General features: G+C 33.8%; 1 protein-coding gene across 1 annotated transcript in view; it reads left to right on the forward strand.

The window, feature by feature from the left end:
* Positions 1-23,691, forward strand: part of DNAH8 (dynein axonemal heavy chain 8) — a 115,532-nt gene that overhangs the window by 39,132 nt on the left and 52,709 nt on the right. Inside the window, exons 30-51 of the mRNA XM_054629253.2 lie at positions 525-638; positions 1,184-1,246; positions 2,581-2,681; positions 3,569-3,706; positions 4,926-5,166; positions 6,175-6,374; positions 6,739-6,892; positions 6,985-7,148; positions 7,294-7,396; positions 7,952-8,056; positions 8,342-8,503; positions 10,300-10,524; positions 11,467-11,639; positions 13,283-13,461; positions 15,166-15,353; positions 16,214-16,300; positions 16,401-16,508; positions 17,287-17,421; positions 18,090-18,251; positions 19,078-19,324; positions 20,648-20,889; positions 20,972-21,112. Of these exons, the coding sequence (XP_054485228.2) occupies positions 525-638; positions 1,184-1,246; positions 2,581-2,681; positions 3,569-3,706; positions 4,926-5,166; positions 6,175-6,374; positions 6,739-6,892; positions 6,985-7,148; positions 7,294-7,396; positions 7,952-8,056; positions 8,342-8,503; positions 10,300-10,524; positions 11,467-11,639; positions 13,283-13,461; positions 15,166-15,353; positions 16,214-16,300; positions 16,401-16,508; positions 17,287-17,421; positions 18,090-18,251; positions 19,078-19,324; positions 20,648-20,889; positions 20,972-21,112 (3,432 nt within the window). The remainder of the gene's footprint in view (positions 1-524; positions 639-1,183; positions 1,247-2,580; positions 2,682-3,568; positions 3,707-4,925; positions 5,167-6,174; positions 6,375-6,738; positions 6,893-6,984; positions 7,149-7,293; positions 7,397-7,951; positions 8,057-8,341; positions 8,504-10,299; positions 10,525-11,466; positions 11,640-13,282; positions 13,462-15,165; positions 15,354-16,213; positions 16,301-16,400; positions 16,509-17,286; positions 17,422-18,089; positions 18,252-19,077; positions 19,325-20,647; positions 20,890-20,971; positions 21,113-23,691) is intronic.

The raw sequence follows: 23,691 nt of genomic DNA on the forward strand, positions 1-23,691 counted from the left end.
GATGGAAATATGTAGGTATTTTTTTGAATTTGTTAAGTTATATCCTCTTCCACAAATTAATCACTCAGGAAAGGACTCAAGAGTACATTTTACATTTTTGTGTAGCTCTTGGTTATTTCTCTCAAAATTTTGATCAAAGAAAAAGAAATTTGTTAAAGAGAAGGCTGAGCCCTGTATGAGAAAGATGACTCTGTTAGCTTGGGGTTTGAGGTTTTTTTGGAGGGAGGAAAGAAAGATAATAGGATCTTGTTCCACCACCCCCTTGTAATGAAATACATTCCCTTAAAGTCCAATGCGAGATTTTGTTATGATTTTTGGTTGAGGCGGTTTGGTTTATCCCTCACCTTTCCTCTCAAAAATTGAATATAGCACCATAAAGGGGAAAAAAGGTGTTTAGCTTCAAATAATCAACTTTTGTTCAAAAATTTGAGATGTTTTATTCATAATTTTGATTTATATCTAACTCAAATATCTGTTACTGTTTCTTACAGAAATAACTTTCATTTTAATCTTTTCCATGTCAGATTGTAGTGCAAGATGAGTTGGTTGAAGTTCAGCCCAAGTTTAAGAAAGAGTTGCTAGAAGCAGTTGCAGTTTTTCAGGAGGATGTAGCACAGTTTGAAACAGCTTATGAAAAGGTAAATGAATTTAGTATTATTTTGGTTTGCAGGATTTGGGTGCCAGAATTTTATTCTGCTCAGCTACTGATGTTGGATGCCATGGTTGCTAAGCAGTCATCACTGTAGGTCAAACTTTTCAGTATGAAGAAATACACACAACTCTATAAAGAAAGAAAAGAAGCACTGGTGATGCAACTTGTAATGAAATGGTGATTATAAATTACAAATTAATTAAGAAACTGTAGTTCATGTTGTGGCATCTTTGCACACACATCAGCATTAAAAAGGACCACTGTCCTGGTTTTGTTATTTTCAGCAAAATAAGGAAGTATGAAAAGTTAGAATCTAATCTTATTAATTTTAATTAAGGTAAGGGATTTTCAATTCCATAGAAGTTACGTCTTCTTAGATTTACCACTGTAAGTATTGAATTACCAAGCTACATGACTTGATTGGAGTTTGACTAATAAAAAAATGTATTTTGTAATGGTCTGTAAATACAGAGTGGCCTTCAGTCACTTTGAGAATTAGTATTCCATTTTTGTTAATTGCTTATTTGATAGGAAGGGCCTATGGTTCCAAACATTCCACCTCAGGAAGCCAGTAAGAGGCAGCAGATCTTTCAGGTAAGAAAGTAAACTGTTGAATTTGCAGCTAATTAATTAAATCTGTTCTTGTTTATCATAACAAGTTTACCAAATTATAATTCAGATGTTCCTTATAATATTTTGTTATCTATAGTTCCTCTCACACTGATAGTGGAGCCCTGGAAAATGTTAAAGATAGAACTCTGAAAATGTTAGGCTTTGTGTTTTCTCAGATTGCTGCACCTGCATAAGCAGTATGATAAATGATATAATTGTTAGATGTGATGATTGTTTAGTAATTAAATATAATTATTATATAATCATAAGAAGAATCATGAGAAACTATGTTGGAAATTTAAGGGGGCTATGTTTAGCTGAAATCTGTGTATACAATAGAACAATATAAGTTTAATAATTAACATGAAAGTTATATAATGATAGAGTATAAAAACATGATCATCTTGAATGTATGGTTGGAGTCAGATTTGAGTTGAATACTCCTGACACCCAGAGCTCTTAATAAAAGCACCTGCATATAATCTCTTATGTGATTATGTGTTTCTGAACGCTAAAAACACAATGTTTTCCTTAATGTGGAAGGATCGATTGATTGATCTGTAACCTTTCTTCACTCTTCATATTTTGTGAGGAGAAATTATCAATTTGGAGTAATAAAAGCAGAAAAATAGGCAAGAGTCAATTGTGACACCTTGATAATGGCCGAAAATAAGCCAGGTTACAAAGCAGTCATGAGCCAATTTTGTAATCTTTAAAGATCACATTTTTCATTAGATAGTTGTCTTTCAACTTGTTATTTATTTGTTATGAACCTTCATTCATATGTCCAGGAGTAGTATTTTCTCTCATTTTAATCCTTCTTTTTTCTGTAAGTTATAGTAACTTAAATAGTACTTTCGTCAATCTAAAATATTGTATAGATTGTATAAAGTAAATTCTTAGTTTGTAAAAAGAACTGAGTGACTAAGAGAAGGTGCTTAACACTTCTAATGTATCTAATATGTACTGAAAATTGAGCGATTCGGGTTAAATTTGCTGTGTTTCTTATTTTGCTAAGGGAATGCTCTGTACTTTTGGAAACTAGTTGTGAAAATCATTCTTCTTTCCATTTTTCTATGGTGATCATATTCTTTTGGACATCAGTTAGACTTTGAAAGTAATTGTGTTATTTTGCACTCTGGTGTTTTTCTTCAAGCTATATACATGTTTAGATCAAAAATATTTTCAGATATTTTGCATATACTTCTAATAGACTTAATAAAAGTTTGAAACAGTTTAATGATTTTATTTTAGACAATTTTAAGTTAAAACTAAAAAACTTGTATTTTCATTTGGTCTGTATGAAACACAACCAGGCTAACTTTGATGAGCTGTGGAGAAAGTTTATCACATACTCGTCTGGTGAACGGTTGTTTGGATTGCCTGTCACAGAGTATGACATGTTACATAGAGTCAGGTAACTGTGGAAATATCATTGCCTTAAGTATGGTAGAAAGTCTTAGGCTTACACCAAAGGCAGAAATATTACAATATGCAAGTTTTCCATTGCCTTTAAATAAATAAATAAATAAATAAAATCTAGAAAGTTCTAATGAATTTGGTAATTCTTATTTGTTAATGTTGAATTTGTTATTTTTGAAAAAAATATTTATTTATTATTGCAATAGAATGATACCAGATGATTTTACTCTGTAGAAATACTATATAAAGCAGCAATATGCCCTGTTCTAGACATAAATATAAATTAAAAAAATATATATTAAGATACGGTAGAAAGTGAAGAAGAAATGTAAGGAAAGATCATTCTATCATGACATAAGAAGAATTTAACTACAGCTTTTTTGAAAGTCTGAATTTTTTGAGCAGCTGTACAAATGATGATCAGATTCTAAAGTTATTGTTCCAGCCATTTCAATAGTTTAATGATGATTCACCCAAAGGAGGATCTCACTCTTTCTGCCTGGTTTTAGATCAGAGTTTTAGTTCAGATTCAGAGAGTGTACCTAAGTTTTTTTCCACCTGCCATGCTCTGCTTTGCACTGCAGAGCCAGCTCAGGGCATATAACCTAGGTTTCTTTTGTACTAATGGGGGTTTTGAGAACTAGGCAAAAACAAAACTTCCTCCAAATATGTTTAGTGTGGATGTTAGGTCCTTAGCACAAACCATCTGCCCTTTTTTATGGATATTTTTTCATGAAGTATTCTTTTCTACATTAAAGAAAAATACTCTAATTGTCTGCCCCTATTTTTTGTATTATTATTTCCTATATCATGTATTTAAATACTGTGAGGTATCCAGAAAGCTGATTGGAATTATTGGCATAATTGCTTCTTTTTTTCCAGGAAGGAGTTAGGCTTGCTTCAGAAATTGTATGGATTATATGATACTGTAATAAGCACTATTGATGGTTACTATGACATACTTTGGACAGAGATAGATATTGAAAAAATCACTAATGAACTTACGGATTATCAAGCCAGGTATGTTTAATGTATTAATAGTAATAGATGTTAAGGGCATTAAGATTTAGGTGAGTTCAGCAAAGCCATTTATATATTTATCAAAACCTCCATGAATAAGGTTTGTTGTAAACAATAATATTATTCAAGAAGGAATGAGTTAACACCCTACTTGTAGTTAAGAAGCCTTTTACCTGTAGCTTTGATAAGTGAAGGGCATAAGATCTAAGTGCCGGTCTCATTAGCTAAACCAGCTGAAAGATTAGGAGGACTGAAACTTTATTTGTAAAAGCTAAGTTCTTCAACAGGGATGATTAGCCCATTGATTTTAAGTTTTGCATCCAATAATAATAGGCACACAATTCTTTCACCCTCAGAGAAAGCCAGGCAGGAGTTAAACATCCAGTTTGACATTAAGCAGGGAGTTAACCAACATGAACATACTGACAACCACCCAGCACTGGCATAGCTCTAAGCCACACACATGCTGTTGTATTGCTCCTGATTACTGGGAATATGAAATCATATCAGTGGGAGGTAGAGAAGTAAGTGATAAAGGATGCAAAACCAAGGATTTATTGTTTTTCCTAATAAGGATATACTTTACCACTTGCAGTAGGGTATTCCTGTGGTAGGTCACCTTCTCGGTTCTTGGTATGTTGGCTCTTTAAAAGTCTGGTCGAAGAGGTGGACCTTTATTTAACTGTTCTCAGGGTTTTTTCCACACTAGAAATACATGGTTTTCATTAGTGAATGGTTTCAGAACCACTAACCAAAAGTGCAGGAGACAGTCATGTTTATTTCATTTTCATGTCTGTCTCCAAATTGGTATGTTAGTAAGTGCCATGTCTATTAAATTGAAGTAAATATTATATTTGTACAATGATTTAATATGTGAAATTCAACTAATTTAACCAATATTTTTCTTTGTTTTTTCTTTTCCAATAAAGAGTTTCTGATAATAAATAGCAAGAGATAACTATGTTTTATCAGAAACTATAGTATTTTTTATTTCCTTTATTTGCAGGGAAAATATCAGTGTTTGAGACTATAAAATACTATGATTTTTAAGTAGGGCATTTGTATTAGTTTTTCCTAAACAGGTAGGCTAGTTAACATAGGAAATGTTGACCTTAATACAATCCACTTCATATCTCCTTGTTTAAACTCTTGTTTAAACAATTGTAATTTTGACCAAAGGGAAATTTACTACAGTATCACTTTAATGGAACTGCCATAGGTGCCGTAGACTACCTAAAGGCCTCCACCACTGGCAAGCATTTTCTGATCTCAAGAAAAGAATTGAGGATTTTATTGAGTGTTGTTCTTTGCTGGAAATGATGTCTGACAAAGCAATGAAGCAAAGACACTGGGATCGTATTTCTGAAACAACAGGGCATCCATTTGATGTAGAATCTGAGACCTTTTGCCTTCGAAATATCATGGAAGCACCAATTCTTCAAAATAAAGAAGATATTGAGGTAGGTACATATGTTTTTCCCCTCCTTGTTCCTTTTCTGTAGTCAGCAAAAATAATGTGATTGGTTATAGAATGGTTACTCTCTTTAAAAATAATTACTTCAATTAAGTCCTTGACTTTCAATCAGATCACACATTCTGTGTTTTATTTAGAAGCTCTTATCTATGTGGGAAAATGTAGAGGTAGCAGCTGGAATCTTTAGACCCTTATTTGTAGATAATCTTTTCACATTGCTCCTGCCATTATTTTTTATGATTTTCTTAGCTCTTTTTAAGCAGGAAAAAATCCTCAAACAAGACTTTAAATGGTCATAGTCACCTAATTTTTTTACCTCTGTTGTTGCTTTATAGTTCTATAGGTAAGTCAGAAATTTTAGATGAGGACTTCATGCTTACGAATATTTACTATTAAAACTTTTTCTAGATTATTAAGAAATAATCTTTTGATTATTCTGGATTCTTTTGAACCACACAGCTTCAAAAAAAACCACCCCCTATAACTTGTGAAAACTCAGTGGAGTTTCCATTTTTCATATGGTAAATGCATATGCAAAAACATATTATATCTATACTTGATTTATATGGAAGCATTCCAAGGTGACTAGCTTAATTTTTAATTAAGCTCTGATTTGAATAGCTTCATCAATCAAGCTCTGACTTGACCTTTCCAACTTAAACTTTTTTTAGATTCTGTGATTCTATAAAATGAAAAGTGATGAGTCAGAGTTCATCTGGTGATGACTCCAATCATTGCCCCTCCTCACTCAGCCTTGTAAAAATTATGATCCAAAAATCTTTTTTAAACAGAAGTAACAAAATGTGAAGCCACAGAAAATACATATCCATCCATTTCCAAAAGTGATTTTTTCAGGTGTCCATACAAGTAATTTGAGTGAGTAACATTAGTAGTGTGATATCTGCATTTTTTAATATTCTGTGTGTGGTTGTACAGTATTAGGAAATTCATTTCACAAGACTGGAGTGTCTAAAAAGGGGTTCTTTCCTTGCAGGATATATGCATATCTGCTATGAAGGAAAAAGATATAGAAGCCAAACTGTTGCAAGTAGCTGAAACATGGGGAGCCCAGAATCTGAGCTTTGCACAGTTCAAAGGAAGAGGAGAGTTACTGCTAAAGGGGATTGAATCAGCAGAAATTATGATATTGATGGAGGACAGTTTAATGGTTCTGGATTCTCTACTGTCCAATAGGTACTTGGCATTGTTCATGTATGGCATTCTCAGAAATACACTGTGATAGTAACAGTACTATTATTGAGCTCAATTAGCAGTAAATTTGAATTAAATGGGTTTTTTTAATAAAACAAACTATTAAAAGGCCTAATGAAAAACCTCCTTATGAGAAAGACTTCAATGCATATTCAATTATGACAACTTTCATCTCAATATACTTGAATGTAATCAAGCTGCTAAAATCTTTCCAAAATGTTGTTCTTGTTCTAAGTGAAACAAGAGTTAGTTCTTTCTGGGTTTGGGTTTTTTTCACCATTGTAAGTATTTATTTTATAATAGCTTTATTTAAAATTAAATAGTTTATGCTCCTCTCCACTTTTAGATACAATACAGCATTTAAAAAGCAAATCCAGAGCTGGGTTTCTAAACTAAGCAACTCTTCACACATAATTGAAGAATGGCTGATTGTGCAGAACCTCTGGATTTATCTTGAAGCTGTTTTTGTAGCAGGAGATATTGCAAAAGAGTTACCCCAGGTAAACTTTACAATGCTTGCCTAATATTGTTTACTGAAAGCTTTCTTTGCAATAATTTTCAACAGATTATGCTTTGGTTTTTCTATATATAGGAAGCAAAGCGTTTTCAGAATATTGACAAATCATGGGTAAAAATAATGCAACGAGCTCATGAAAATGCAAATGTAGTTGCCTGCTGTGTTGGAGATGATACTATGGAGCAACTTCTCCCTTATTTACATGAGCAGTTGGAAGTATGTCAGAAATCACTTACAGGGTATGAATTGTTTGATTTTTACTGCTTTACTATATTGTAAATAATTTGTATGAAGCATTAAATGTATTTCAGTCTTACTTACACCCCTATATAGAAAAAATTACAACCTGAAATGGTTTAATAAAAATCTTGTTCAATTTTAAAGATATTTAGAGAAGAAAAGACTGCTGTTTCCAAGATTCTTTTTTATTTCTGATCCTGCGCTTGTTGAAATTCTTGGACAAGCAAGTGATTCTCATACAATCCAGGTATGACCTTAATGATTTTTTTCTACTTATAAAAAGAATTAATATACAGAGAAGCATTTAATAAAATGGGATGCAAACATTTTCTTTTTATAAAGTTTGCTTGAAAAAAAATTTGGTTTTTCTTTTTCTCAACTACTTTAAAAAATGTGAAATGGGTACCTGTAATTCAAAACAATTTTCAGAATTCAGAACAGAAAAACATAGTTTGATCAAGTGATTTGCTGGTGTTTTCTTTCCCAGCTGAACGAATAAAAGGGCCCTGTGAGGCTTCCCTGCTTTGCATATTGCAAAATTCTTCCAGCTAGTCTGGATTGTTACTGAGGGTCGATTGAGATAAGCCAGTGTATCTCTGCTAGATCATCTCTGCAAACTGTAAAAATACAGTAGACAGAGATAAAATTCTACACAACCATTTCTGTAATTGTTACCCACGGAGGGCCAGAAATTCATTTGTAAGTTCAGATGAATTTTGCAAGGATAACCTTATTTGAGGGGGGTTTTCTGTTTGCTAATGCTAAATATTTACATTGAATAATTCCCGAATTATCCTTACAGCCACATCTGACTTCCATATCTGACAACATAAATGAAGTAGAGTTTCACCCAAAGGATTACGATCGCATACTGGCAGTCATATCAAGAGAAGGAGAAAAAATTTCAGTAATTATCTGATTTTTTTTTTCTAGAAACATTAATAGATAAATAATTTTATTATTGAACATATAAGATGCATTAAGATGAATTATGGTTAATTACGAATAAATATTTCAAGATTTTTGTTAACAAGACTAGAATATGTCCTCATGAAATAAATTGCTTGGATACGAAGTAAAATCTGTAGATGTCATGAATAGGAATTTAGTAACTATGTAGTAACTCATATTCTTGAACAGGATGTTGGTAAATATGTTCAATTTTATACATTTGCTTTCATTAATTTTTCAGCTGGACACTCCAGTGCTTGCAAAAGGACCAGTAGAAATCTGGTTGAAGGCTTTATTGCAAATGCAGCAGAAGTCATTGCATGGCATAATTAGGGCAGCATTTTACCAAATTAGTGACCCAGGATATCAGTTGTTGCATTTTCTTAATCAATTCCCAGCACAGGTAAGAATACCAGATGTGTACACGTGTCTGCAGTCTGGGGTGTATCTGGGGGCATGTGGAAGGCAAAGAGCACGTGGGATTGCCTGTATGAGGGAGTTTTTATAGAGGACACAAGGGGAAGGATCTGGTCAGTAGAAGGTAATCCTAAATCACTTTGATTTTGATACTCAGTATATAGCATCACATTTTTCTTGCCATCTGCTTTGAATTTAGTTTTTTCAGTTCTCTTGGTGAATATAAAGTAGAGCTTATATTTTCTGTAATGGATTTTTAATCCCTTTCAGCTGCAAATAAAATTGCATGTGCAGATTGATTTCTCTCATAATTTAAGATTGTAGGAGCTATGATTATTTTTCTCATAATTTTTAAGATTTACCTCATAGTTCATATAATTGTCACTATGATAACGCAGTGGTAGTACAAGGCTATGTTGAAAGATTCTAGAAACTCCTCCATCTTACTGATAACTAATAAATTTTAGCTAAAATTATTGAACTGTTTCCTATTCTGTATTAATTCTGAATCTCTAATTTGCTGTGTGGTACAGTGCGGGGTAATTTTTAATAAAAATCCTGCAGATATTAAAACTAGCTATTTTCAAAAAAATGAATACATTTAAATATTTAATAGAATTATCCTAAAACTCTATTTATTATGTAATTGGGTATTGTCTCATCAGTGTTTATTTGAAAGTTTTTCCTACCTTAAACAAATAAGGACTGTTTTGTTTCATGTCAGACATTTTGATGTGGCTTTACTACTGTCTGCAAAGATCTTTTCTCACACCTTGCTAAGTTCTTATGTTCAAAAAATTGTTTGTCTTGGAAGGGTTTGGCCAAGGAATTTTTACAAAGAAGAGCTGTGCTACAGAAGAGAGGAGTTGGGCAAAATACTGACAAATTAAATGTTTTCTTCAAACTGTCTTTTTCCTGGCTCAGAAACTGCTGTTATAGATAGCATGAAATAGTCACATCCTAATATAATGTTATTTATTTTTTGTTTTCCTTTGACTAATTGGTCATTCTAAAATTAATCTTTTTTAGTCTCTACCTATGATAGCTCACCATTTAAAATCATGAGGCTATCTTCTAATACACAAACTTGTAACCATGAAATCACTACAGTTATAGGGAGCCAGAAAAGTAGAAAGAGATGTTTAGTAAAACTTCTAGGGCTTGGTGCTTTGTGAATATAAAAATGTGTGTAATAAAAGAATACAGAGATTGTCTGTCATTTTTTGTTGTGGGTGTTGTAAATCAAAACCAATCTGAAATAGTAATTTATGTACAACATCCTATAACTCTTTAGATTTATTTAGAAGCAAAATAGCTTATAGTTTAATGTGCTCTAGGCTTAACTCTGGGCATGACAGAATGTTAGAAGGCAAGCCATCCCATGTTCAGTGAAAATTCACAGCAATTTAATGTTCTTTAATTAGTTACAAATTGGCAATGGAAAATTGTCAGGAGGTCTTCTCCCCCCAGAGCCAGTTTGGGTATGTATTCCTGGAGTCCTCTAAAGGATTAGAAGGGAAACTGACTGTAGTCCTTAGTTTGAGAGTATCTCACTATGTGACAAATTTTTGTAAAATTTTTAAATCTTTCTCAGCAGGTTGTGCAGCAGAGCCCGTTAATTCAGCCAAGGTGTCCTGGTGGGATAGAGTCATGTTGGATGTAGTGATATTTTGGAACTGTCCACACATAATTTATCGTTCCTATTATAACTAAGCCTTCTGTCACACAGCTAGAGTTCAAAAAGTGGTTAGTTTGTATATTTTTCATGTATTACATTTTTAGGTTGGATTACTGGGAATTCAAATATTGTGGACACGTGATGGAGAAGAAGCTCTACGCAATGCTAAGGATGACAGAAAAATCATGGACGTAACCAATGCTAGATTTCTGGATATTCTGAATACCTTGATTGGCCAGACCACACTGGATCTTTCCAAGTTTGAGAGAGTGAAATTTGAAACACTTATTACCATTCACGTGCATCAGCGTGATATTTTTGATGACTTGGTATAGATTTTGATTTCTGACAACTAAATGCATTTTCTATCATAATACTCTTTCTTATATGTGGTAGCTACAGTTACATGTGTATGCATATGTAAGAGATGTCCATAATCTCATCACAGTAAAAATAATATAATTTTGCTTAAAATAGAATAAAATTAGTTCTGTCAGCTAAATATCTTTGCCAAATGTCTACACTTTTCCTAGAACATTTAAATTTTCCATGTCTTCCTATAGAGTTTTTTTTTGGTAGGCAAAACAAAGTATTTCCTTTCTTTGAAAAGAAGTTGTACTACTCTTAATTGCATAATTTAAGAAATTGAGACTACTGAGGGTGCTGTAACTGTAACATAATTTCCTCATGACTTTACAGAATCTCAGTTGGCACACGGCTGCACCTTCCTATGGAGACTACATAGAACTCAAACAAACAAAAGACCTCCTAAAATAGTTACAATCCTACACTTGAACTTTTGAGACTGTGCTAAATTGTTACTGTTCCTTCATTCTTTGGGGAAAGGCATCCTTCAATACTGTCCCTCACATATTTCCAGAGGCTGTTTAGATTATGCTGCATTTGCTTCTCTGCCTCAGTCCCATCCTTGCCTCATCACACCCTTTGTTGCAATGTGTTTGGAGGATTTAGCAGTGTGCTATTTGCATTTCTCACTTGGAAAGTGACTGCCCTACTAAAGCAGGTTCAGGCTTATTTGATAACACAGATGTTGGGATGATTTGGTTAAGTGGTCAGGAGGTTTTTTAATATCAGTTTAGCATACATCTGAACATGTTATATCATGTTTATTGTATATAAGTTTACTTACACAGGAACTTTAATCTGAGTAATCCCTCATTATTCACATAAAAATAAGCATTTTATCACAGTTGGTAAAGTCAGTAAGTATGGGTGCTCGGTTATAACACATACTTTTACTTTCTTTTAAGGTAAAAATGAACATCAAGTCACCCACTGATTTTGAGTGGTTAAAGCAGTCAAGATTCTACTATAAAGAGGATTATGATCAAGTCATCGTAGCAATCACAGATGTTGATTTTGTTTACCAAAATGAATTTCTGGGTTGCACTGATCGTCTGGTTATAACACCTCTTACAGACAGGTTAGAAAAGCAATTATAGATAAGGAATACTTTTAATATCTATAGTGTTTATTTAATATTTATCTCTAAAGAGATACAATCTGAGTTAAGTCCTGTGTGGGCTGAAAGCATTCTCATACATTTGCTTAATATACTCTTTTAGAAAAAGTAAAATAGAGTCTCACTACTCTGTACACTTACTAATTCCTTTATCACTGCCTTTATCACAGTTTAAAAAGAACATTTAATAACAGAAATTCATTGTTTTAAGGTTATATAGTAGCATATAGTTTAGCAGAATACTGAAGAGAAGGTTAGGTCAAATATTTCAAATTTTGTAATAAGAGATTCTGTAAAGATTCTCTGGCTTCTTTGAAAATCTAAGAAAAAGCTGTGTGCACTCACCTTCCTTCTTTTGTAGCCAAGTAAGTAAATGGTCATTTTGTTTCAAATGTGGCTTAACAATGTATTTCCTTTTTCCTTTGGGAATATCTTTGCTTCCTTCTTTGTCCAAATTATTTCTCCTTTTGATCCTTTCTTGAGATATCACTTTAAACCAAATGAGAAAATAGAAGACCAAGAGATACTTCACTTGCAAAAAGATCCCCTTAGGAAATAAAAACAACTTCCAACTTACAATAATTTACTTTGATATCTGTGTGGTATATGTGCTTGTATGACTTTTTCAATACCTTTATTTCTCCAGAAGAGGTAGAGCTGCTATCGTGACAATATAGAAAGTTCAGTAGGTTTCTGCAGTAAACTTTATTGCCCTCAGCAACTGAGTATTTTTTATGTAAAATTGTTAAACTCTACCCCAAAATTGATTGAAGTAGAATGGCAGAGAGAAACCCTTCCTGACACTTCAGAGCTCCTTATTGTATAGAAAGCAAGAAAGTTCCTGAAGTGCAAGTTGGGCGTAATGAATTGCAGTGATTCAAACTAAAATGAGGAACCAGTTAGTTATAAAACTCTATTCAATATGGATTAATACCAGAAATACTTCATTTAGAATTTGTCCAAACTATGTTGATTTGATAGTGAGGATACCCCATTGTTTAATTCCTTTAGCATTACTCATTCACATATAAGTAAAAATGTAATCTAGACTTCTTAAAACTTTTTTAAAAAAAGGGGTAGAGCTTAGGGTTCTTTTCTATTTCTTCTACAAACAGAATTGTAACTATATCTTACACATAGCGTGGGAAGGGGCCACGCATATGTCCTTATTCTTTCACACTTGAGGATTTAGTCAAAGGTAGTATAATTAAATGTATATGGGTTAGTATGCTGCAAAATATGATGGCATAGCAGAATGCAACAGCAGAATGTGCTCTTTATAGCTGCCAGAAAAGTTAATGAGAAATATCTTTATGGGATGTACATTGATTTTTTTAGCTTGTTAACACCAGGGTTTGTTTCTTTTCTTATTTGTTTGATTTGTTGGGTTCTTTTATTTTATAAGTAGTGTTTAAATGTCGTATTTTGTGCCTTTTACCTTTCTGAACTTCTTGCATGGAAATCCATAGGATTGCTTTATAAAGAAGTAGCATTTCAACATAGGGGCTGTGAAATCTATTGCATAACTTGATCTTTATTTTATATATATATGCATTTATATCTTGAATATAATTTAATAGATTAACATCAATTTATATTTTTAGGTGCTATATAACTTTAGCGCAAGCTTTGGGAATGAACATGGGAGGAGCTCCAGCAGGACCAGCTGGAACTGGTAAAACAGAAACAACGAAAGACATGGGAAAGGCTCTGGGAAAATACGTAGTAGTCTTTAACTGCTCTGATCAAATGGACTTCAGAGGTTTGGGCAGGATTTTTAAAGGTAAGATTTCTTCCTGTAGGATAGAAGAGACTTCCACAGGTCATTAGCAGGTGCAGGTAGAGCAGGGTGCTCACTCAGTACCTTTTTTGTGTTGGGTTTTGGCTGTCTCCAGGGATGGATGCTCTGCAACACCTCTGCTTAAGTGCTTTGATCATTGTCATCACATTTTTTTGTACTTCCTCTGGCTTGGAATCTTCCACGTTGAAACACGTGTCCATTGTCTTCTCTTCTTCCTCTGCACCTCTGAAACAAGCCTGACTCCAACTTCTCAGTGCCTCCTATTATCTAGCTGTCAACAGCAATAGGCTTTCTCTTCAGGCCCAACAAATACTGTTCTCAGCCTCTCCCACTGTGTCCTGTCCTCCCTCCAGCCACTGACACGATCACGGCAACCCCTGGGTGTGCTCATGCGAATGTATCCGTGTCTCTCCCCTACTGGGAAACCCCAAAGTGAGCATGACACTCCAGCTGCTACCTCTCAAGTGCTGAGTAGAGGTGAACACTGATATGCCTCGCCCTGCAGGCCAGGCTCTTGCCCAGTATGCAGCTGGCTTCCCTTGATACAAGGGCATAGACCTGATTCATGCTTAATTGGTTGTGAAATGGACCAGCAGCTCGTTTTCTGCAGAACTGCTTTGCAATGCAGTCAGCACCGAGCTTGTACTGCTGCACGGGGTTATTGTGGTCTAAGGGACTTGAACTTCATGGGATTTCTGTCAGCTCATTTTTCAGAGTAATGGTATTGTATGTATTGGGAAGCAAGAAGCATAAAAGTGGCTAAAGCTGTGGGTTTATAAACATATTGCCCATTTGAAAGTCATTAAAATTTTAGAAAATCTTTGAGTGACAAAATCCATGACAGAATGTCTTTAAAGTGATTTAGTCTTAGCTGTGCAACACAAATAAACCCTGAATGACTGGCATAAATTATTCACAATTAATTAACAAGCTTTTAGCATGCATGAAAGAAAAATATGGCTTGCTGGTACTTTAATATCATTTGGGAAAAAATGCTGTTAGAAACTTTCTTATAAAACATTGTGAAAGGAAAAACAATTCTCTTAGGTGCTACTACATACATGTTACTTTTCCAAACAGAAATTAGGCAACTGTGAAAATAATCCTGTACAAAAAGTACTCTTCTTATTAATATAGTACTTCTAGATTTCTCTTTTAATTTCTTTTTCTTTCTCTGGGTTTCTCTCTTTCTTTCATAGACATATCCACACTTTGAATGTTGTTAATGTGTTGTACTATTATGAGAAACTTATTTAGTGGGGACTTAAAATGTTAAAATCAAAACAGTGACTTTTTTGGTGACATTTAGTACTAATGTTTTGTAGCTCTAAGTCAATTATTTTTAATATTTTAGGCTAACAGTAGAGCTTTCTGCAAATACTTGAATGGTACTCAACAATAAAAGGCTACATTCACAGAATGATATATAAAAAATATTTACCAAATACCCAAAATTATCAAAATATTTTTTCAGACTATGGCTCACTTTTAAGCATTGTGTATAAATCAACTAATATTAATTCAGACAGATATGGAAACAGGTGGATTGGAGGAAGATGGGTCTTGACCACAGAGCAATAAATAAAACTAGTGTGATTTAATTACTTGCAGGAAAAGTCATTTAGTTCAGATATTCAAATATGCATGAAGGACAAGAGATAATATTTTTTTCTTTCCCTGTTTTAGGTCTTGCACAGTCTGGATCTTGGGGATGTTTTGATGAATTCAATCGAATTGAGTTACCTGTCTTGTCTGTAGCAGCACAACAAATCTATATTATTTTAACAGCAAGAAAAGAAAAAAAAAAGCAGTTCATTTTTTCTGATGGGGACTGTGTGGATTTAAATCCAGAGTTTGGAATTTTCCTAACTATGGTGAGTGTAGTAATAATTTCAAAGAAGTGGCAAATTATACTACATAGAGGTTAAGTGATACAGTGAAAAGAACTGGTCTTATTCATAAAATAATGTTACAATAGAATTAGATTAAAGTGCACAATACATAAATAATACGATTATTCATGAATAGCCTGCCTTCATTTTGACTTTAATATTTTCATTTTGACTTTAATATTATGGGAAGTGTTCCTAATTATGTCCCTTCATTGCTGTATTGCTACTCACTGTGCAGACTAGAAGTTTGACCAAACTTGCAGAATTTTCTGTGCTCACTGAGAGGACTGAAACACTAATACACTTTACTATTGTATCTTTAATAATGCTAATAATAATGCATTAATAATTCCTGAATGTTTTAATAATATTAATGTATTAGTAGTTTAATAGTATTAATATTTTAACAGTATTAATGAGAAAGATACTGTAGGGAACAGGGAGAAAAAGAACATTCACTTAAAGAAGGAGATATAAGAAATATGTTTTTCAGGGACACAGGTCTTGACTAAAGGGTACCTACATGGATATGTAAAAATTCTTCAATCTCCCGTAATATTAACTTTCAGAGTATGCTGTCTTGTTGCCATAGGATTCTTGAGACTTCATAGCACTATTTCCTGTAATCTCATGGGCAGGAAATTTTAAAGTGTATGTTTCCTAATGCCAAGGCAGATGGCAATCCAAGATTACTTTATGGGAGATTAAAATTACAGTAATTGATAGGCAAGACTTCTAACTCTGAACTGCTCTAAGTATTTATACATGCATTTATTTTTATTGAACAATAAAAAGGAGGCTATTTTGCAAATAATAATGATGCAATATGTTTTCTTATTTAGAATCCTGGATATGCTGGACGTCAAGAACTACCAGAAAATCTCAAAGTACAGTTTAGAAGTGTTGCAATGATGGTTCCAGATAGACAGGTATAATTCTTGACTGAACTGAAAGGGAAAAATGTGTTTTAATTTCCTGACCTGTCTCCAGGAGAACCTAATGGAATTTCTACAAATATTTGTATTTCAGATAATTATAAGGGTTAAACTTGCAAGTTATGGATTCATTGATAATGTGGTCTTGGCTAAGAAATTCTTTGTTCTTTATAAACTTTGTGAGGAGCAGCTCACTAAGCAGGTAATGTTATGTATTCTTTTTTCCTTGTATTTACATCATAAAACCTCCTACTTTTTGGGTTATGCAAATTGTTTCTGAAACATCACTTTCATGCCTTTTACAAAATATTGAAGTACTTTAAATGTAATTTTAAAAAATACCTCTTTAAAATTTCTGAATAAATTACTACATTAATTCATTGATATGTAGTTGTATATGCACCTTTTTTGTTAAAAATGATGCTTTTTAGTTAATTGCAAGTGCATGAAGTTCTCTGCCTAAACATGTCAGCCAGACAGAAAATATCCCAGTCATGTAATTTTTCTGTAAGAATTATCTAGGGCTAGGCTAAGTAGTTGGAAATTAGAAACTGGAAACCACAGTCTAGTTTGATTGAAGTTGTTCATGTCCCTATAGCATTGCCTTGATCTGAAGTCTGTGCTTTAAGATGCCTTAATTGAAAAGACATGACTCAGAATGGAACTATTAGTTTTTTAGAATCCTGTTATTCAGAGCTATAATTTTTTTATATGGCATGATATACGGTTTCATCAATTAAATTTAAATTAGGAAAGAAAAAGCTTATAGCATACACACATCTTCCTGAAAACAACTTCATTATCCTTCATTTATTTGAACAGAATAATTCCTAAACCGCAGCAACAATTCCTATTTTAGCTACCTTTTCCAGGCAGGACAACTGCACTTTATAAGTAAATATGCAAGTAAAGCTTGATATATTAATGAAATAAAGCTAGAGAATTTGTTACTGATACATAAGCCTTCTTCCACTCTCTAGGTCCATTATGACTTTGGTCTGAGGAATATCCTTTCAGTACTGAGGACTCTTGGAGCTCAAAAGAGAGCCAGGCCAAATGAAGGCGAATTGAGTATTGTCATGAGAGGGTTAAGAGATATGAATCTTTCTAAGCTGGTAAGAATCTACTTTAATATTTTTATTACTTTAATCTACTTTAATAAGCACCATGTAGAGGAAAGCCTAATAGATGTTTCATGGATTTTGTATGAGATCAGAAAAAATCTCAAACGTTCTTTACTTTAAAAAATGAAGCATGATAACCTTCATGTTATCATTAAACAGCATAGAGAATTTATTAGACTTGTAAAGAGTGTTCATTATGCAAAGGTTCAAATAGATTCATATTAAGGCTTACCTCTGCATGTGACTTTCAGTGTCCTGGCTTGTGCACAAACTGACCACTGTACCATAAGTAAATTGAATAATGAGTACCCACTAAATCAGACTTCTAAAGATTTCTTTCCAGATAGGATGTTCTTTCCAATATATGCTGCAAGTGGTTTAAAAATCAATTTTATAAATTGACTCCAGTGTCTACTCAGTGGGAAATTTCCTTCAATTCTGAATTTCTCTTTTGCATGGCTTGTGGATGACATTTTCAAAATGCTGCTTTTTGTAGCAAGCTCTCCTGTTAGCTGTCTGTAAACATCTAGATGTTTTTTTAGCATCTGTATCTAGATGCTTTTTTACTGCTTTTTCTTTTAAAACAGAGAGTAATTTTGCTTTAGAAATGTTCTTTGAATAACCATCCTTGAAACATTTAATGACATTTTTTGTTTCAGATAGATGAAGATGAGCCTTTGTTTCTGAGTCTTATCAATGATCTCTTCCCGGGGTTGCAGCTGGACAGCAGTACCTATGATGAGCTTCAGGCTGCAGTAGCTCATCAGGTTGAAGAGGCAGGATTGGTTAACCACCCACCATGGAACCTTAAGCTTGTTCAGGTAAAACTTTTTTTCTAAAGCATTCTTCACAATCAGGAGTCAGAACAATGTGTTTGTGGCTAGACCACTGTCTTACCCAAGAGCCTGCACATGGCATATGGGAAAAACTGAAGGTTGTGTGTGCACCATGCTGAGGAAGACCAATTCAAGGGACTTGCACTGTGGTGCCTGTCGATCTTCATCCTGGACTGATACAAGCTTTTATTCAGCTTGCAGAGGAAGAAACAGTGTATGTTTCATCTTACAAGATTTTGGCACCCTGGAGGATTACCACTGTTTTGTGCCATTCAGTTCATTCATACTTGTATAGGCAGACTGACACTTCCACAGCAAACGAAAGGCAATATTAAATGACAAACATAAAATTCAGTAGAGAACTCTCCTGAAACTAAACCCATACACAGTTCTGGAGGAAGTGCAGTCCCTCTGTTTGTTTCATATACATAGGTATTTCAGACTGTAGTAATTACTCATACTTCTGTAGTATTTATGTTTTACTACTATTAATTTTTTCTTTTAAATAATACAGAAAACCCTTTTTCAAATCTTGTAAAACTGTTTTCAGCTGCTTAAAAAATTTTCGGTAAGATTTAGTTCTGTGAACCATTTATAGTGTACTTGCTTAGTGCTAAAAAGATTAGGAACTGAAGATATGTACTCTTCCACAAAACATTAAAATTCAGCAAATGCATGCTAAATTAAATCCTGAGCATATAACTTGTATGTCTTAATCACTACTAAGTGCAAGCAAATATCTTTCTAAAGCATATATTTGTTTTTATTTTGATTTTTAAATCGAAATATTTTATTTTGATGCTGTTAATAGTTGTATGAAACTAATCTAGTACGTCATGGATTGATGATGCTTGGACCTAGTGGGTCTGGAAAAACGACAGTCATAACTATATTAATGAGAGCACTCACAGAATGTGGACATCCTCACAAGGAAATGCGCATGAACCCCAAAGCTATTACTGCTCCTCAAATGTTTGGAAAACTAGATGCTGCAACTAATGACTGGACAGATGGAATCTTTTCTACTCTGTGGAGGAAAACACTGAAAACCAAAAAGGGTATGTAAATACTTCTCATTTGATATCATTAAAATGTATCTTGAATGATATATTGAAAAAAGTATATTGAATTCACGCATGTTCCTCTTGAGGAAAACCATAGAGAACATATGAGATGAGATGAGATGACACCTCTTAAGAAGGGAGGTATAAAGATTTAATATTTCAGTATATCTACATTTAAAAAAAAAGATCATTTTCTTGCCACTTCACTTCTACAATGTAGATGTGTTAGTTGGAAGCTGATGAATCATAAATTATATTAACTTGTTCTAATGGCACTATCTTTATAATAATGTTATTGTCATGGTTTACATGCATTGATTGCCCGTATTTATATTCCAGTATTTTAGGATTGGCATACTGAAATTCCTTTTTACAGTGTTTCATTTGTATCTGAAAAAATAAATATATTAAAGAAAGGGAATTCTTCTAGGGAACCTTCCTAAAAAGATGTTAATTTTAGAAGACAGTTGAATTTCTTACATTGGAAATGCATATGTTTTCTCTGTTAGAAAATTTATATATTCCAAATGAAGCTGGAATTCTAAAATTTAATTGCTAAAACATAGGTACTTACATCTATGTTTATATTTCAAAGTATAAGAAAAACAACCCGATTTTAAGAACAGAGGAGTGTTCATAGTTTTCATTAACTTGAGAGGGATCTGTGAACATTCAATGTCTCTTGTTTAGTTGCTCAAAGAACCCTTACTTTAGCAACAAAACACTAAATTCCCTGACATCCCTGTGCTGCTGGAGTAGGGTTGGGGCAGGAGGAGGATGGTGGAAGAGTTAGATTAGGTTGTAAAGAAAGAGGTTGCATCTGTAGAAAGAAGATGGAGTGGTGTAAAAGTGTTCCAAGTGTTTGTCTTTGCTTCTCATCATCCAAATTTATGTTAATTTGCAACAAAATAATGTTTTCCAAGTTGAGTCTGTTTTGCCCATGACAGCTGTCAAGTGATCTTCCGGTCTTTATCTGAACCCACAAACATTTTCTCTGTATTCTCTCCCTATGTCCTGTTGAGAGAGGGTAGAGAAAGAGACTAGCACAGTTTCTATCTGGTAGCTAGCCAAGGTAACAAATATTCAACACTATAAAGGTATAATTGCACCCTCATTTGCTACCAATCTTTTCAAAAATGTTTCCTTAACTAAGTATGCAATTTATTCAGTAAGGAGCATCCATATTACAGTAAATTAAATTACAATAAATAAAATAAAAATTTGGATGACATTTAAGTTCCAAACCATCTTTTGTACACTTATTTTCTTGATTTTTCAGAGATGTGATACGAACGATCTCTCTTTTGATTTTTCCAGGTGAAAATGTGTTTCTGGTTTTAGATGGTCCTGTAGATGCAATCTGGATTGAGAATTTAAATTCAGTTTTGGATGATAACAAGACCCTCACTCTTGCAAATGGAGATCGAATTCCTATGTCTCCTTCCTGTAAACTGCTATTTGAGGTCCACAACATCGAGAATGCCTCTCCAGCAACAGTTTCTCGAATGGGTATGGTCTTCATCAGTTCTTCTGTCCTCAGCTGGAGACCAATATTGCAGGTAACACAACTATTGCTGGCAGCTCTTTATTATACCTTGCTATACCTTTTATACAGAACATTATTGTGGATGTTTTTTTCAGGCATGGCTGAAAAAACGTACTGCTCAGGAAGCTGAACTTTTGCAAAGTTTGTATGACAGAATCTTTGAACCAGCCTATACATATATGAAACTGAACCTTAACCCCAAAATGGAGCTTCTGGAATGTAACTACATTATGCAGGTAAAAGAGATACTGTATGAGTCTGTGTGAATTGACTGACAATAGTGAAAGTGCAGGAATAGCAAGGAGAACATTTGATAGGCATAAAATTTAATCTAAAAATATTGTTGCCTGAAAAAGAAAAGCTCAAAATCAATATTTGTTTCTTGGGCAATATAAGAAGAAGTGTGAAGATGTGCAGAAGAAAATTTTTCTTCTCTCTACTACTTCATACCTAGGCTACTCTTCTAATGACTGGAATTTGCAGGCTTCAGTAAATTTCCAGAAGCATATATTTAATAAGGTAGTGAATTCATTTTGTTTCTTTTAATACCAAAACATAATCATAAGGGTCGCTATATCTCTACTGGCAGTGTCAGCAGAAAGAGAAGAATAATTCTATTTATCTTTTTATCTTCAGATGTAATAGGTGTTATTCTGTCCCTCAGGTCTTTCAAGATAAATGTAGTCATTTTTGCCTATTCTTTCCTATCAGTTGGAATTCTACCTTGAATGGAGTCCAAACTATATCAGTGATTTATTAATAATATAAACATGTGTTTGACAGATTTTGCAAGACTGTCAGTCCTGTACTGCACATCTCCAACCTATTTGTTTATGAGTCTGTTGTCATCTGCAGTTTCTAAGTTTCCAGACTTTCCATTTGTCCATGAATCTCCCTTTTATTTTGACACACTCATAAAAAATTCAGTGGTGCCCTTGAAGAAGAGTCTAGACAAGATAATGTTTTGGATAGCCCTCCAGTTTAATGTCAAATTACCAAATTTGCACCCAGTATCATTTTTCTGTTCATTAGAGAGTTAGTTTCAGATTTTCTAGTTTGTGAAGTATTTTACTGCAAACTAATAGCCACAGTAAATGCTGGAGAGCTTAACTGTGCAGTATTAAATGACAGTAGAGTATCTTTAGAATTGAAGTCCCCAGGCAGAAACAATTGAATTTTATGTTGTGCAATGCACAACATTTTTGAGAGAGGTGTAATTTTTCTTCTACATTTCTTATCTGTGAAACCTCTGACTGAACTGAGCTTGTCTTCATGGAAGATTTTTCCTGTGATCAAAAGTTTCTGTTATTTTTGATTAGCACTTGTTAGGAAGTGTCAGCAAGTCAGTGCTCTATTCATGCTGCTTGATCAGGGAAATATTTCCCTGATTTAAGCTGTATTGAATGTTTCTTTGTGTGAATGAAAATCTCTAGAAAGTTTCTGTCACATCTGTGACAAAGCAAATAACTCTTAGCAGGCCTCCATGCTTGTGTTATCTAAGAGCCAGTGTCACCAGAGATTTTTACCCTACTTAAAATCCCAGCTTTGCCATAAATGGTCTCTGTGCAGAAGAGAGACCTTATCAGCCTCCTGTTTTGTTGGGTATTACATCTCTTTAGCAACTGCAGGATTCAGGACATGCTGCTTCTGTTTAGTTCATGCATTTTCAAGAATTACAACCAAATCAAAGCAGTTTCATCTGGCAGACTTGTATTTGAGTTTCAAAGCTCAGTTTTGGATGTTTATCCAAACATGCTCATGTACCTGATTATGTTCCATTTTTTAGCACTCACAATTTAAGTTTCCTATTCATGTACAACAGCTTTATAATGGCTTCATACAAATGTGGTCTCACCTTTGCTTTCCTTCTTGTAATTTCCACTGACTTTCTAACTCTTTATGCATCCTCTGGCCTACCTCATTAGGAAGACAGATATCATTTACCTTAGGAGATTCAACACCAGTTTTCTGTTTATAGAGTTATCCTGCCTTATGTGCCTATTGGAAAAGTCAGTAAACTTGTAGCTAAAGGAGACTTGATTGATATAGTCTGCATGAAGGATCAAAGGTGCTTGACATCATTCTTCACCAGGCATTTATGTGGATGCTAAATAGTCATAGCAGAAGATAGGAGTTTCATTTCTAGATAAACAATGTATAGGAAGATAGTAAATGTATGACTGGATTATCAGTTCTTAGGAAGGATAGAGGCTATCACTGATCCTGAAGCATCTTTGCAGGGATCAGTGCTGTTCAAAATGTTCATAAAGAGTTTGGAAAAGTTTTAGGTGAAGAAATTTATTGATGATACTAGATTATTCAGGGTATTAAGGACAAAACAACTAACCATGAAGAACTGTAGACAGACTTTATGAGACTGAATAAATAGGTAATAAAATGGCAAATGAAATTCAGTGAAGATAAGCATGAAGGAGTTCACACAGGAAGAAAACAAACTGTTCAATGCCATGAATAGCCGGCCTATGGGACATCTTGCCAAATGTTGTAATAGACAATAAAAGTTTATGTAGGCTCAAGACCAGTCTTGCTATTTTCAGGGTGGAAAAAACCACATGGGATTATAAAAACAGAAAAAGTGTGTATTGTTTAGAAAGCCACAAGCTGAAGAGGGTACCAACAGAAAGTACTACCCCAGGACCACCACAAGCCAAGAGAGATTTTTTTCTTTTGACTCCTCCACTTTTGGCCACTGTTGCAAATGAGATTCTGGGCAAGCATTAGAGGCATGTGTTACTTTATTACTTCCCACTCCAGTTATGAGATGCAAGACAGCCTAAAGAATACTAATTCCAAG

The sequence above is a fragment of the Agelaius phoeniceus genome, chromosome 3 (assembly GCF_051311805.1).
Source record: "Agelaius phoeniceus isolate bAgePho1 chromosome 3, bAgePho1.hap1, whole genome shotgun sequence".
In the NCBI taxonomy this organism is placed as follows: Eukaryota; Metazoa; Chordata; class Aves; order Passeriformes; family Icteridae; genus Agelaius; species Agelaius phoeniceus.